The following is a 12925-nucleotide window of genomic DNA, read 5'->3' on the forward strand; positions in this document are numbered from 1 at the left end:
AAAATGATAATAATTCATATGCAGTGGACACCCAGGACCAAGTAGAAGAGAACTGCAAAGGAAACAGTACAGATAGTGTAGTAGCTTTGCCTTCCTTGACACTGGTTATTTGGATGAAGCCTTTGTTTCTTCTGTAAACCTTTCAGCCTCAAGGTTTTGAAGAAGATTTAAATAATTCAGAGGACATCTGCTTTTTTCTTTTCTTTTCTTTTTTAAAAGATTTTATTTATTTATTCATGAGAGATACATACACACACAGAGAGAGAGAGAGAGAGAGAGAGAGAGACAAGCAGAGGCAGAAGGAGGAGAAGCAGGCTCCATGCAGGAGCCCCATGCGGGACTCGATCCTGGAACTCTGGGATCACATCCTGAGCCGAAGACAGATGCTCAACCACTGAGTCACCCAGGCATCCTTGCCTTTTTCTGTGTTATAAAGTTCTATGTTGACACTTTTCTTTACCTCTCTAAATCTACCACAGACCCACACAGACTGCAAATGTACTGTTTTGCTCCATCAGAGTAGAGCTAAACAGGATGGTCATATAAAACATTATTTCCGGGATCCCTGGGTGGCGCAGCGGTTTGGCGCCTGCCTTTGGCCCAGGGCGCAATCCTGGAGACCCGGGATCGAATCCCACGTCGGGCTCCTGGTGCGTGGAGCCTGCTTCTCCCTCTGCCTGTCTCTGCCTCTCTCTCTCTCACTGTGTGCCTATCATAAATAAATAAAAATTAAAAAAATAAATAAAACATTATTTCCAGTTTAAAAGCTACATTTGTTGAACTGAAACCTACTTTTAAGTTATTTAAAAGCATGCATTTAAACCTTACAAAATGTCATGAAGTATTAAATGCACATGCTTTGATGTTAGGAATATGTCTTTAAAATGTTCATACATTTTAGTACTACAGAATGTTAGTACATTTTCAAGTTTTATCTTGAAGACATTTAAAAAGTAAAATTTGAAGGAATTGGCAGGTATAAATGTCGATTTATGTGAACTTCTAATAATAGTCATTTCCTTTCTATGCATTTTATTGTACTTTTGGCTAACCCATTATGTATAATGAATACGTAGTTTTGCCATATATATTGTATATAGGGTCATTTGCAATGCAACCCCTGTGTAAATGGGCTGTAATAAGGTATATAAATTAAGATGTGAACAAAAGGTAAAAGATTTCTTTTGATAGTATTGCAATTCTAGAATGTTACATCAGAAACCTAAACATCATATATCTAACTTCCTTATTGTAAAACCTGAAGAGGTATCAAAGAACAATGAGACTAGTCTCAAGTGGACTGTGATATTGGCCTTGTGCTAATCAGAGGTGTTAACTGACCAAGCATTCCTTGTGAATCAGCAATGTGATGCATCTTCCAAGAAAAGATGAAGCACATGCAGTACATCAGTAGGATGGTGGCCAGAACAAAGGCCTATTAAATGATTGGATTAAAGGACTTCATTCTCATCTTTTATCATTTTTCCATCCAAAAAATGGCTGTTCCACTTAAAATCTGTGTGTGTGTGTGTGTGTGTGTGTGTGTATGTGTGTGTAAAAAGTATGAAGGGCAAAGGAATTTCTTCTGGAGGTTGTACTTTAAAAAAAAAAATTTGGGAAAGGAAACTCTGCTCTTGAACTTCTACCTCTGTATATTGTTCGGAATCATGTTACTTAGCCATCACTAGCTATAAGAGAAGTGAAGAAATTGAGTATTTTACCTTCCCAGGTTTAAGACTAGAGGACATCAAAGAAAAAGGTGGCTGAGGATAATTTTTAAAGTGCCCCAGTCCGCCATCCTGCCACAAGCTCATGAAGATATAAATGCACAAATATTATATTTTTTAAGTAACGATGGTCTTTCCTGTTTTATCACCCCAATTAGGTATTGTTTTAAATTGTTTTTTAAATTAATGGTATGTAAATAGGAAGATACTGAGCATTTGTTCATTCAGTATATTTAGGAAAAGAAGGGAAATAGTAATTATTACAAATGTGTTTCAGTCGCTTGAAAATTTGATGCAACATTCAGAGGATAACCCGAATCAGATTCGCATATTGGCACAGACCTTGACAGATGGTGGAGTCATGGATGAACTGATCAATGAGGAGCTTGAGACATTTAATTCTCGTTGGAGAGAACTCCATGAAGAGGTATGATGATAAGAGTGAAAAATCTGTTGAAATGATTTGCATAAATATCTAGCAAATGCTTTTAGGCCTCTCAGATAAAATGAAGAATACTTTAAATATTAGCTTGGCTTCCAGGTTTTAAAAATTGTTACAAGCCTCATAAGGGTAAAAATTATTTGTATGTGTCTTCTAATATTTTATCTTACAAAAACATTATAAAAAGGTGGATTTTGCCAGGAAACCAAGACATACCAAATATAGTAATGTGCTCAGGTCCACAAACAGTAGTTAATCTTGTATTCAAAAGTCAGATCTTAAAAAAAACAAAAAAAAACAAAAGTCAGATCTTATCTGACTACAGAATTCTTTTCCCTACACAAGATATCTAGATGTCTAGATATCCTCATCTCTTTCTCCCTCTCCCCCTGTCCTTCTCAACACATGCACACACATGTTATGGTCATGTGTAACCTGTCAGTAATATGTGTGATTTTATTAGTACCCTAGATATTGTTTATTCTTCCCATGTCATACTAAAGAGCTTTAATTCATATATAACAGAGGAGTTTTCATATTTAAAAATTACACCATGTGTTTTTCTAAATGTTTTCAAACTTGAGAAAATGACATATATTGCTCCCAAATAGTGTTTTGCATATACTTTCCTAAATCAAGAATGGATTACTTGTCAAAAAGAACAAATGGATTATAATGAAGTTTAATTTTGTATCCATTTACTAAATGTGTCTGTAACATTTGAGACAATGTTCTAAGGTTAGGTGGTAAGTCTGAAAATTCCCTCTCCATCAGAACTCATAGACACTGAGTAGTTAAGCAAAAATTCACTGATTTCTTAGTGTGTTCAGAACAGAAAAACAAATGCTATCCTTATAAGATGCCAAAAGTTGTGTTAAAAGTTATCACAGAGGATTAGAGAACACAGAAAAAGGGCACACACCCTTTGTGGTGAACAGAGGAAGGCATCTGGGGTAGCTTTCCTAGAGAAAATTCATTGTGAGCAACATTTTATTTTATTTTTTCTTTAGGATTTAAAAAGTTTTTTCAAGGATCTCTACACCCAACATGGGGCTCAAACTCGCAATGCTGGGATCAAGAGCTGTGTGCTCTACTGACTGAGCTGGCACAGGCAGCCCTGTGAACTAGAGTAGGAGATAGCCAAATGGACAGGTGTAGGAGGGAAGTTCCAGACAGGTAGACCTCCACATGCAAGCAGTTGGAAGTATGAAGCTAGTTATATCTGCACATCTGCAAGCCATTTGGTTTTGCTCGAGTGTAAGGTACAGCTGGCAGAGTGTCTGAAGGTAGACCTGAGTAAATAGGCACCAGCAAGGTTGCTGAGGGAGCTCAATGCTTCTCACACAGCCTGGTCCATAACTGTACACCCAGCGAACCATGAGGGTTTATTCATTTTTTTTAAAAAAATTATTTATTATTTATTTTTTTTGAAAGGGTTTAAAATGTAAGAATGAAGGGTCATCTGGGTGGTAGAGTCAATTGAGCATCTGATTCTTGGTTTTGGCTCAGGTTGTGAGATCGAGCCCTGTGTTGGGCTTAGCACTCAGTGTTGAATCTGCTTGAGATTCTCTCTCCCTCTGCCCTTCCTGCTCATTCTCTCTCTCTCTCTCTCTCTCTCTCATTCTCTCTCTCTCTCTCAAATAAATCTTTAAAAAAATGTAAGGGGGAAGGAGAAGAGAGGTGCCAAAATAAGATTATATTACTTCTGCAGTGACTGTGGAGAGTAGGTGGTATGCACAGGTAGTGAGACCAAGGAAGAAGTGGTATTTTTAGCTCAGTTGAAGACAAGGGCAGTTGTGATAGTACAGTGAAAATAAAAAATCTAGAAGAGCATATAGGTTTCTGATTCAAGTGACTGGATGGCTGTTATTTTTCATAAACAAAATTGAGAAAATAAGAAAAAAAGCAAGTTTGGAGGTGAAAAATCACATGTCACTTTTTATCTCCATTGATCCTGAAGTGCCTGCTTATGTTTGATACCAACCAAAAGCTACCCCTGAGTCAAGGACGTAGGCACTAGTAGTTAATTTGAGAGATAATACCAAGAAGGACGAGTGAGGGAGTGGGGAGAGTGGGGAATGAAAGCTTGGAAGGTTGATAAAGGAAACTTTTATCAGTCAGTTCCCACTGTGAGTGACAGTGCTGGTCCTACTAGGAGCTTTACAGAAATCATGTATAATGCCAGTGTCACAGAGCACACTCAGAATTGTCCCACTGAGCTGATAGAAACTGAAGTGCTTATCCACCCATTTTCCTCTGTTTTTGTTTGAGGATTGCCCTTGGGTGCAGAAAATCCCTCACTTCTGGTCTCTCGAGGGCAATCAAATTAAGAAATGTGGGTACTGGGCAGCCCGGGTGGCTCAGCGGTTTAGTGCGGCCTTCAGCCCAGGGCGTGATCCTGGAGACCTGGGATGGAGTCCTGCGTCAGGCTCCCTGCATGGAGCCTGTTTCTCCCTCTGCCTGTGCTTCTGCCTCTCTCTCTGTCTGTCTCTCTCATTAGTAAATAAATAAAATCTTAAAAAAAAAAAGAAATGTGGGTACTTAAGGTGATAGTGTAGCAGTGCTTGCAGAAACTGGCCATCATAGCTTCCGGTGAACTCAGAGCCATTGAGGTTAAGGGGTTATATGGTAGGGTATCAACAAGATCTCCTAAAGTACTTATGGAGTGTGTACCAGGGATGTTCCATAATTCAGTAAAAGAGAGATACACAGCCCTAAAGTTAGAATGATCCAGATTGATTATACAGATGTGGGATTTACTAGGCCAAATGCTAGTTAAAACTTTAACATTTATGACATCATCCAGGTAAAGCAAAAGAAAATCAATCCTGGACAGAATTTAGGAATTATACATAAAATCAAGGGTTAGGCAGGGGCACCTGGGTGGCTTAGTCAGTTAAGTGTCTGCCTTTGGCTGAGATCATGATCTCAGGGTCTTGGGATGGAGCCCCACGTCAGGCTTCCTGCTCAGTGCAGAGTCCATTTGTCCCTCTCCCTCTGCTTCTCTCTCTCTCTCTCTTTCTCTCCTCCCTCTCTCATAAATAAATAAATACAATATTTAAAAAAATCAAAATCAAATGTAAAGCAGAAGAGATAGTGTTTATGAAGGAAATAAGAATAAATGGTCACAGAGGTATAAGGAGACTCAAGTTAAAAGCAGGGTGCTTAGGAGATCTCAGTTTATAAAGAGAAGTCATGAAAAAAATGTCAGATACACTAGAGAGGCCTGGTAAGATGAAGACAGCATTGAAAAAATGGGAGATCATTCATAACATTTCCCAGATCAGTTTTGATGGAGTTCCCTGGAGATAGAGAGAACAGTGCTGGGCATTATTGAAGATACTAGGGAAGAGGAAGGAGGAAAGCAAGTTTGCACTATGCTTCTAAGGAGCTTGGCTGTGTAGAGAAAGAAAGATCCTGAGAGGGATGGTAGCTAGGAGGGTATGTAGGAAACCTTTTGTTATTTAAGTTGGGGGGATGTTTGATCATGTCTGTAAATTGGAAAGAAGTCTAGAGTAGGAGAGCCTACCCGCCCTCAGATCCTGAAGACGAGTAAGTGATGGTGGGGCAGGTCAATGTAGAGGTTACTGAAGGGATCTTCCAAACAATTCTGAATACTGCCACTGTCTTTCCCAAACACTTTAGTCACTCTCTACTCATATCAGTGTGAAGGACTGGAGATGGGAAAGGGGATTCCTAATGGTCTTTTGGCCTCTCACTCTTGTTACACTGTTATCAGAGTAAAAATAGTTACTTGTAGATGGCAACTGATTCCAAGTTCATTTAAGTTTGGATTTTTGTTGTTGTTGTTTGTTCATGAGAGATACAGAGAGAGAGGCAGAGACATAGGCAGAGGGAGAAGCAGGCTCCCCAAGGGGAGCCCAATGTGGGACTCAAATCCAGGACCCCAGGATCACAACCCAAGCCAAAGGCAGACGCTCAACCAGTGACTACCAGGTGCCCCTAAATTTGGATTTTGTTAGGGAATTGGAGTGTGCTCTTATTTATATTAGAATGTTAGTGTCAGGTTAGAAATTGCAGTTAAAGCAAAAAATCAAAAGTCACATTGTAAAACCGACATTGGCTAAACTGTGAAAAGGCCCACATTTCAATCTTTAACAATGTGCAGAGTCTATCTATTCTGTTCTTAGGAACCCATCACTCTCTAACCTGACCTTGGCATCAGCCTCATTTATGTAATATTCTTGCAAACCTTTAGTAACATAAAATCTATTTATGTTCTTATATTGCAAAGTTCTTTGATGTGGAACCAGGCATTTTCCACAAATAAATAAAAACTCAACTCAAAAACAGACCTTGATTAAACACCTACTCCAATATATCCAAATTGAGTTGTTAAAGCATTGACTATACAATCAGAAGACCTTGGATTGGAATAGCCCCTTGTATTAAACAGGGTTAGACAGGTCACAGAAACTACACGGTGACTTGACCAGGGAAGGTTTAACACAAATAAGTATTAACTATCTGCTAGGAATTAATTTAAGAGAAAATAGAAGAAAACTCAAAAAGAATACCCCAGGGCTGAGGGATAGTACCCAAGGGACTTACTTGGAAAGCAAGGAGCTTTTACCCAAGGCTGGGATTCAAACCTGTTGGGCAAGAATGTGACTCCAGCCCACGAAGTGGCAAAGAAATGCTGTGAGTTGGCCTCACTAGGGCTAGTACCTAGTCAGAGAGTGGACTGAAGCTTGTGCCAACAGAATCTTGGAGTGGCGTGTTGACAAAATTCATAGGGAAGTAGCCTGTGGGGGATGCTCTTGAATTGCTGGGAAGCCGGATGGTGGGCCTGTTGCACCTGCTAGAAAGCTACCTGTGGCTGGTGCTATTGAACTGAGGGAAACCAGATTGGGCACCAGGAAGCTGCCCATGGGTTTGCCCCCCCAAAATGAACTTGCCACTGGGGCACCCACAGAACTTGGCAGGAGACATGCATAGAGGGTGCTGCTAAAATTTATAGAAGAGTTGGAAATGAAGGAGGTGAGCTCCACCAGGCATCCTACAGGTCAACCCAGAGTGGCAGGTGCAAGAAAGAAGTACAAACACACCTGAAAGGGGAGGACTCTTTACTTCCCCTGCTGTCACTCCAATGCCCAATACTGACAAAGTTTAACATCATACCAGCTGGCAAAGAGAGTAGCACAAGCAGGTCAGTGTTCAGAGGCAGTAAGTTCGTAACTGGCATGTCCCTCCACAACTCATTGACTCTGTGCCCTTGGATAATATTTTCAAGTTCCCACATCCTCACCTGTGATAATGGCTCCTGTTTCATAGGGATCTCCTGAGCAAAATATAAAATACTGCATAGAAAGTGCTAACTATAGTGCTAAGAGCATAGTACACAGTCAATAAATGATTGGCATTTTATTTTTACTAGGTTGTGTAGTTTAGTACCTATCCTCAAAGCGGTGTGTACATATTTTTTTTGTGTGTTTGAGTGTCTCTGTGTGCATCCCACTCAGGGCAGGAAAAAGAAACAAATATATATATCCCAATATTAAAAACAAAGAAATGCACACAACTCCATTGTTTAGAGAAGTGCAGAAGACTGAGAAGAGGACTTTTTTTTTGTCATCCTCTAAACCTTAAATTGGAAGGTTTCCACTATTTCAATAGTCAATTAGGCAGAATGTTACAGTAACAATAAATAACTTGAAATAAATAAACTTGAAACTGCTATCAGTTCTGACTGTGCTTATATGAAAGATCTAGCCAATAATAACCTGAGAGTAATTTGGCAATGGGGAAAAAACATATTTGGTGCTTTAGAACTTTGATAAAAACCATATATGTAGGAGATAATATCTTTCTCACATTCCACGGTGCTAGTCTTTAGGGATCTGGTGTGGCTTTAGAGATATGATGTTGAGGTAAAAGGATGGTTAGTAACAGACTTTTCCTATTTCTCAGGGTACTTTCTGGATTCTTTGATCATTTACAAACTACTAGGTAACAGAACAACATCTAATAATTTGTTAGCTAAATTAATCATTTGGGTGTACCCATTGGATTTTTAGTTGAGAAGACTGATGTTTTGATGCAGTGTAGAGGGAGCCTTGGGATAAATTATCTAAGGGGCTGAGGAAATAAAATGATTACAGTAACCATTTTTAAATTGATTTATTTTCCAAAACGTCCATTGTGCATTACATTGTTATTGTGAAAAATTCTAAAGTTGTTTCAAACCGTAATTTCTTTGATTTTTTAAATAATACATTTATTTTTTATTGGTGTTCAATTTGCCAACATACAGAATAACACCCAGTGCTCATCCCGTCAAGTGTCCCCCTCAGTGTCTGGCACCCAGTCACCCCCACCCCCCGCCCTCCTCCCCTTCCACCACCCCTAGTTCATTTCCCAGAGTTAGGAGTCTTCATGTTCTGTCTCCCTTTCTGATATTTCCCACACGTTTCTTCTCCCTTCCCTTATATTCCCTTTCACTATTATTTATATTCCCCAAATGAATGAGGCCATATAATGTTTGTCCTTCTACGATTGACTTAGTTCACTCAGTATAATACCCTCCAGTTCCATCCACGTCGAAGCAAATGGTGGGTATTTGTTGTTTCTAATGGCTGAGTAATATTCCATTGTATACGTAAACCACATCTTCTTTATCCATTCATCTTTCAGTGGACACCGAGGCTCCTTCCACAGTTTGGCTATTGTGGACATTGCTGCTAGAAACATCGGGGTGCAGGTGTCCCGGCGTTTCATTGCACCTGAATCTTTGGGGTAAATCCCCAGCAGTGCAATTGCTGGGTCATAGGGCAGATCTATTTTTAACTCTTTGAAGAACCTCCACACAGTTTTCCAGAGTGGCTGCACCATTTCACATTCCCACCAACAGTGTAAGAGGGTTCCCTTTTCTCCGCATCCTCTCCAACATTTATGGTTTCCTGCCTTGTTAATTTTCCCCATTCTCACTGGTGTGAGGTGGTATCTCTTTGTGGTTTTGATTTGTATTTCCCTGATGGCAAGTGATGCGGAGCATTTTCCCATGTGCGTGTTGGCCATGTCTATGTCTTCCTCTGTGAGATTTCTTTTCCTGTCTTTTGCCCATTTCATGGTTGGATTGTTTGTTTCTTTGATGTTGAGTTTAATAAGTTCTTTATAGATCTTGGACACTAGCCCTTTATCTGATTCGTCATTTGCAAATATCTTCTGTATATCTTCCATTCTGTAGGTTGTCTTTGAGTTTTGTTGACTGTATCCTTTGCTGTGCAAAAGCTTCTTATCTTGATGAAGTCCCAATAGTTCATTTTTGCTTTTGTTTCTTTTGCCTTCGTGGATGTATCTTGCAAGAAGTTACTGTGGCCGAGTTCAAAAAGGATGTTGCCTGTGTTCTCCTCTAGGATTTTGATGGCCAGCATCACCTTAATTCCAAAACCAGACAAAGACCCCACCAAAAAGGAGAATTATAGACCAATATCCCTGATGAACGTGGATGCAAAAATTCTCAACAAGATACTAGCCAATAGGATACAACAGTACATTAAGAAAATTATTCACCATGACCAAGTAGGATTTATTCCCGGGACACAAGGCTGGTTCAACACTCGTAAAACAATCAATGTGATTCATCATATCAGCAAGAGAAAAACCAAGAACCATATGATCCTCTCATTAGATGCAGAGAAAGCATTTGACAAAATACAGCATCCATTCCTGATCAAAACTCTTCAGAGTGTAGGGATAGAGGGAACATTGTTAAGCATCTTAAAAGCCATCTACGAAAAACCCACAGCAAATATCATTCTCAATGGGGAATCACTGGGAGCCTTTCCCCTAAGATCCTTGATTTTTTTGTTGTTGTTGTTGTTGGCTAAAGAAAAACAGTTTTTTCATTAATAAACAAAGTGCCCTTTCACTTAAAGATGAGCCTTAGCCCATTTTTTCTCAATTAAATGCCTATGTCAGAGGTTTGTGGGTTTTTTTTTATTACCCACCTAATGTTTCTTATAGCTGCAATTATGCAGAGCAAAGGTAACATTCAATTGCCTGATAAATCAATCAAACAGCCAGAGTTTTTATTGCCTATGAACATTTAAAAGAAATATGCCAGATCCCATTCCTAATTTCAGAGTGTGAGTTTTCATTCAGTTATGTAATAAGTTATTTCCATTCCTTGAAAAGGCGTCGTTCCCTTTTCATAATCATGTGGCACTTTATTTTTTACTCATAGTAATTATTTGGGAGATGGTGAGCAAACCAGGAAACAGCTCCAAAAATCACACCAAATCATCTGACTTTTACAACTTATTCCAGACTAACCAGGCTACTGAAGATTTGTTAGTGATATAGCAAAACACACAATAATAGCACTAATGGTCTAATGGTTCCAAAAGCCCAGTCACTGCTCTAAGTGTTCAGCATGCAGTTTTTCATTTTGTTGTCACAATAGCCCTGTGTTTTAAGATCTTTCACAGTCTGTTTTACAAAAATGAAAAGGGTACCAAAGGCCACAGAGATAGTAAGCATCTATTAAGCATTCAGATTCAAGTCCCCTTGCACTTGAGCCTGGGCGCATGACCATTTGACCACAGTACTTCCAATCTCACTGATCTTTTCCTTATATTAACAATAAAAGCTGCCTGGTAAGAAGTGAATATTGCAATTTTCTGGTTTCCCAATTTCTAAGGAAAGCTTTCAGCATGAGCTTAAAAGTATTAGGGATGGCTTTTAAAAATCATCTTAGAGTCTTAAATATTAAAATCACACATTTAGAAGTCCAAAGTCTTCACCAGTTCTCTTGATTAGTGATTATTTCATCCTTCTTGTAAATTATTAACACCCCAACTTCTGTCCTTTTCAAAGGCATCTGTAAATTCTTTCACCTGACATTAAATAACAGAGTAAAAGAGGCAAAATCTGAACTAGTTAATTGTGCTTTCATAGTGACTTTAATGATAGGCAGCTTGAGGGACCAATTAATTCTTCTAGGTAATTATGACTTTGAATTGTTCACTCAGTGTCACATCTACCTGGGCACAGATAGACCAGAATAGACAAATATTCATTTAAAAAGAACTGTAAAGCAGTCCAGGAAAATAAGTGACAGTATAGCAGTCACAAGGTCAAAGTTTTATCAGAAAACCATTTGTCTAACAAAAGTATATGCTTTATGATTTTTTCAGTATGTTTACTTCTTAGAAAATATCACCCTATGATAATAGTAATAGCTAATATTTATGGAGTACATTTTTACGTTGTTCCTTGTGCTAAGCAATGATAAACAGTATAAAACTTAATCCCCTGCATTAGTTTTATGAGGTAGATTTGATGAGCTTACTTCACAGATGTTGAAATGAAGCAAACTTCCATTGCCATGGATGAGACTGACTAAGTATCCTAAAATGCCTTCTGCAAAACATCAAGATGCTGGGAATTTTCCAATCAATATACTTTTAAATGTTTTTTTTTTTTCCTCTTACAAGGAAGGGTGAGTTAGCCTTTATAGGTCAGGACCAAAAAAATAAAAGAAAATAATGGAGGGGATGAAATGGAAGCCATTTAAGTAATGCAACTATCAGGACTGACCATCATCGCATTACCCTATTGTTAAAAACTAATAGTAGCAACCCATATTCTTAGCAAATTAGGCCAAAAATCTCTTTGTTTGAAGAGAAAGCTGAGTTTCAGGCTCAAGCTGAATTGGGGAGCTGAACAGAGATTCTGTACAAACCTACTTAAAGTTGCTCAATAAATATTAGCTATTACATCTTCAGTGAAATGATGGGTGGGAGTATTCTGTCTTTCTGTAGAAGGTACCAATATAAAACTAGATCTGTTTCCCTTCCCACTGAGTGTAAAAGTAATAGTAAAAATAATCATATTCATTTCATCTGAAAATTTGTAATGATAAGCCTATTACTTGAGTGTATATTATCAGTAAGGGTCAAGGAATCCCCAAGACAAGAGATTAAGGTAAAGTGGCTCTAGGTTGTTAGCAGCCTAACATGGTCAGAAGCAAATCCAAATCCTTTACAAGGAAAAATACCCTTAGTATTCTCACAGATGAAATTTAGTGAAATTTCAGCTCACAATAAAATAACCCACAAGATAATAAGTGAGAGAGATCTCCTATGAAGGAATGAAACCTAGACTGACATTAGACGTTTTTTATTGAGGAATAATTGGCATAAGACATTATATAAGCTTCAGGTATACAACATAATGATTTGATATTGTATACACTGTGATCAGCACAAGTCTAGTTACCATCACTACCATACAAAGTTACATTTTTTTCTTGTGATGCAAACTTTTAAAATTTACTCTGTTAAAACCTTTCAAATACATACTACGCTATTATTGACTATAGTTAACATGTATATTACATCCGCATGACTTATTTATTTTATAACTGTAAGTCTGTACCTCTTGACTCCCTTTACCCATTTTGCTCACTCCCAACTCCCCTCCCCTCTGGCAACCCCTATTATGTTCTATGTATTTGTTTCCTTTCGTTCTGCTTCATTTTGTTGTTGTTGTTGTTGTTGTTGTGCGTGTGTGTTTTTTAGATTCTACATGTAAGTGAAATCATGGTATTTGTCTTTCTCTGACTCACATCACTTAGCAGTATATACTCTAGCTCCATTTATGTCATTGCAAACGGCAATATTTCATTCTTTTTTATGGCTGAGTAGTATTCCATTATATATAATATAATGTATATCACATTACATATCACATTTGTTTATGAGATATATCACATTTTCTTTATCTATTTTTC

The 12925-nt window shown here is 38.3% G+C and overlaps 1 protein-coding gene across 15 annotated transcripts in view; it reads left to right on the forward strand.

Moving 5' to 3' along the window:
* DMD (dystrophin) overlaps positions 1–12925 on the forward strand; it is a 2162139-nt gene that overhangs the window by 869468 nt on the left and 1279746 nt on the right. For all 15 annotated transcript variants that reach the window (XM_077887780.1, XM_077887782.1, XM_077887777.1 and 12 more), the window contains one exon: positions 2005–2154. In XM_077887780.1, the coding sequence (XP_077743906.1) occupies positions 2005–2154 (150 nt within the window). The remainder of the gene's footprint in view (positions 1–2004; positions 2155–12925) is intronic.

Source organism: Canis aureus, chromosome X (genome assembly GCF_053574225.1).
Source record: "Canis aureus isolate CA01 chromosome X, VMU_Caureus_v.1.0, whole genome shotgun sequence".
Taxonomy (NCBI): domain Eukaryota; kingdom Metazoa; phylum Chordata; class Mammalia; order Carnivora; family Canidae; genus Canis; species Canis aureus.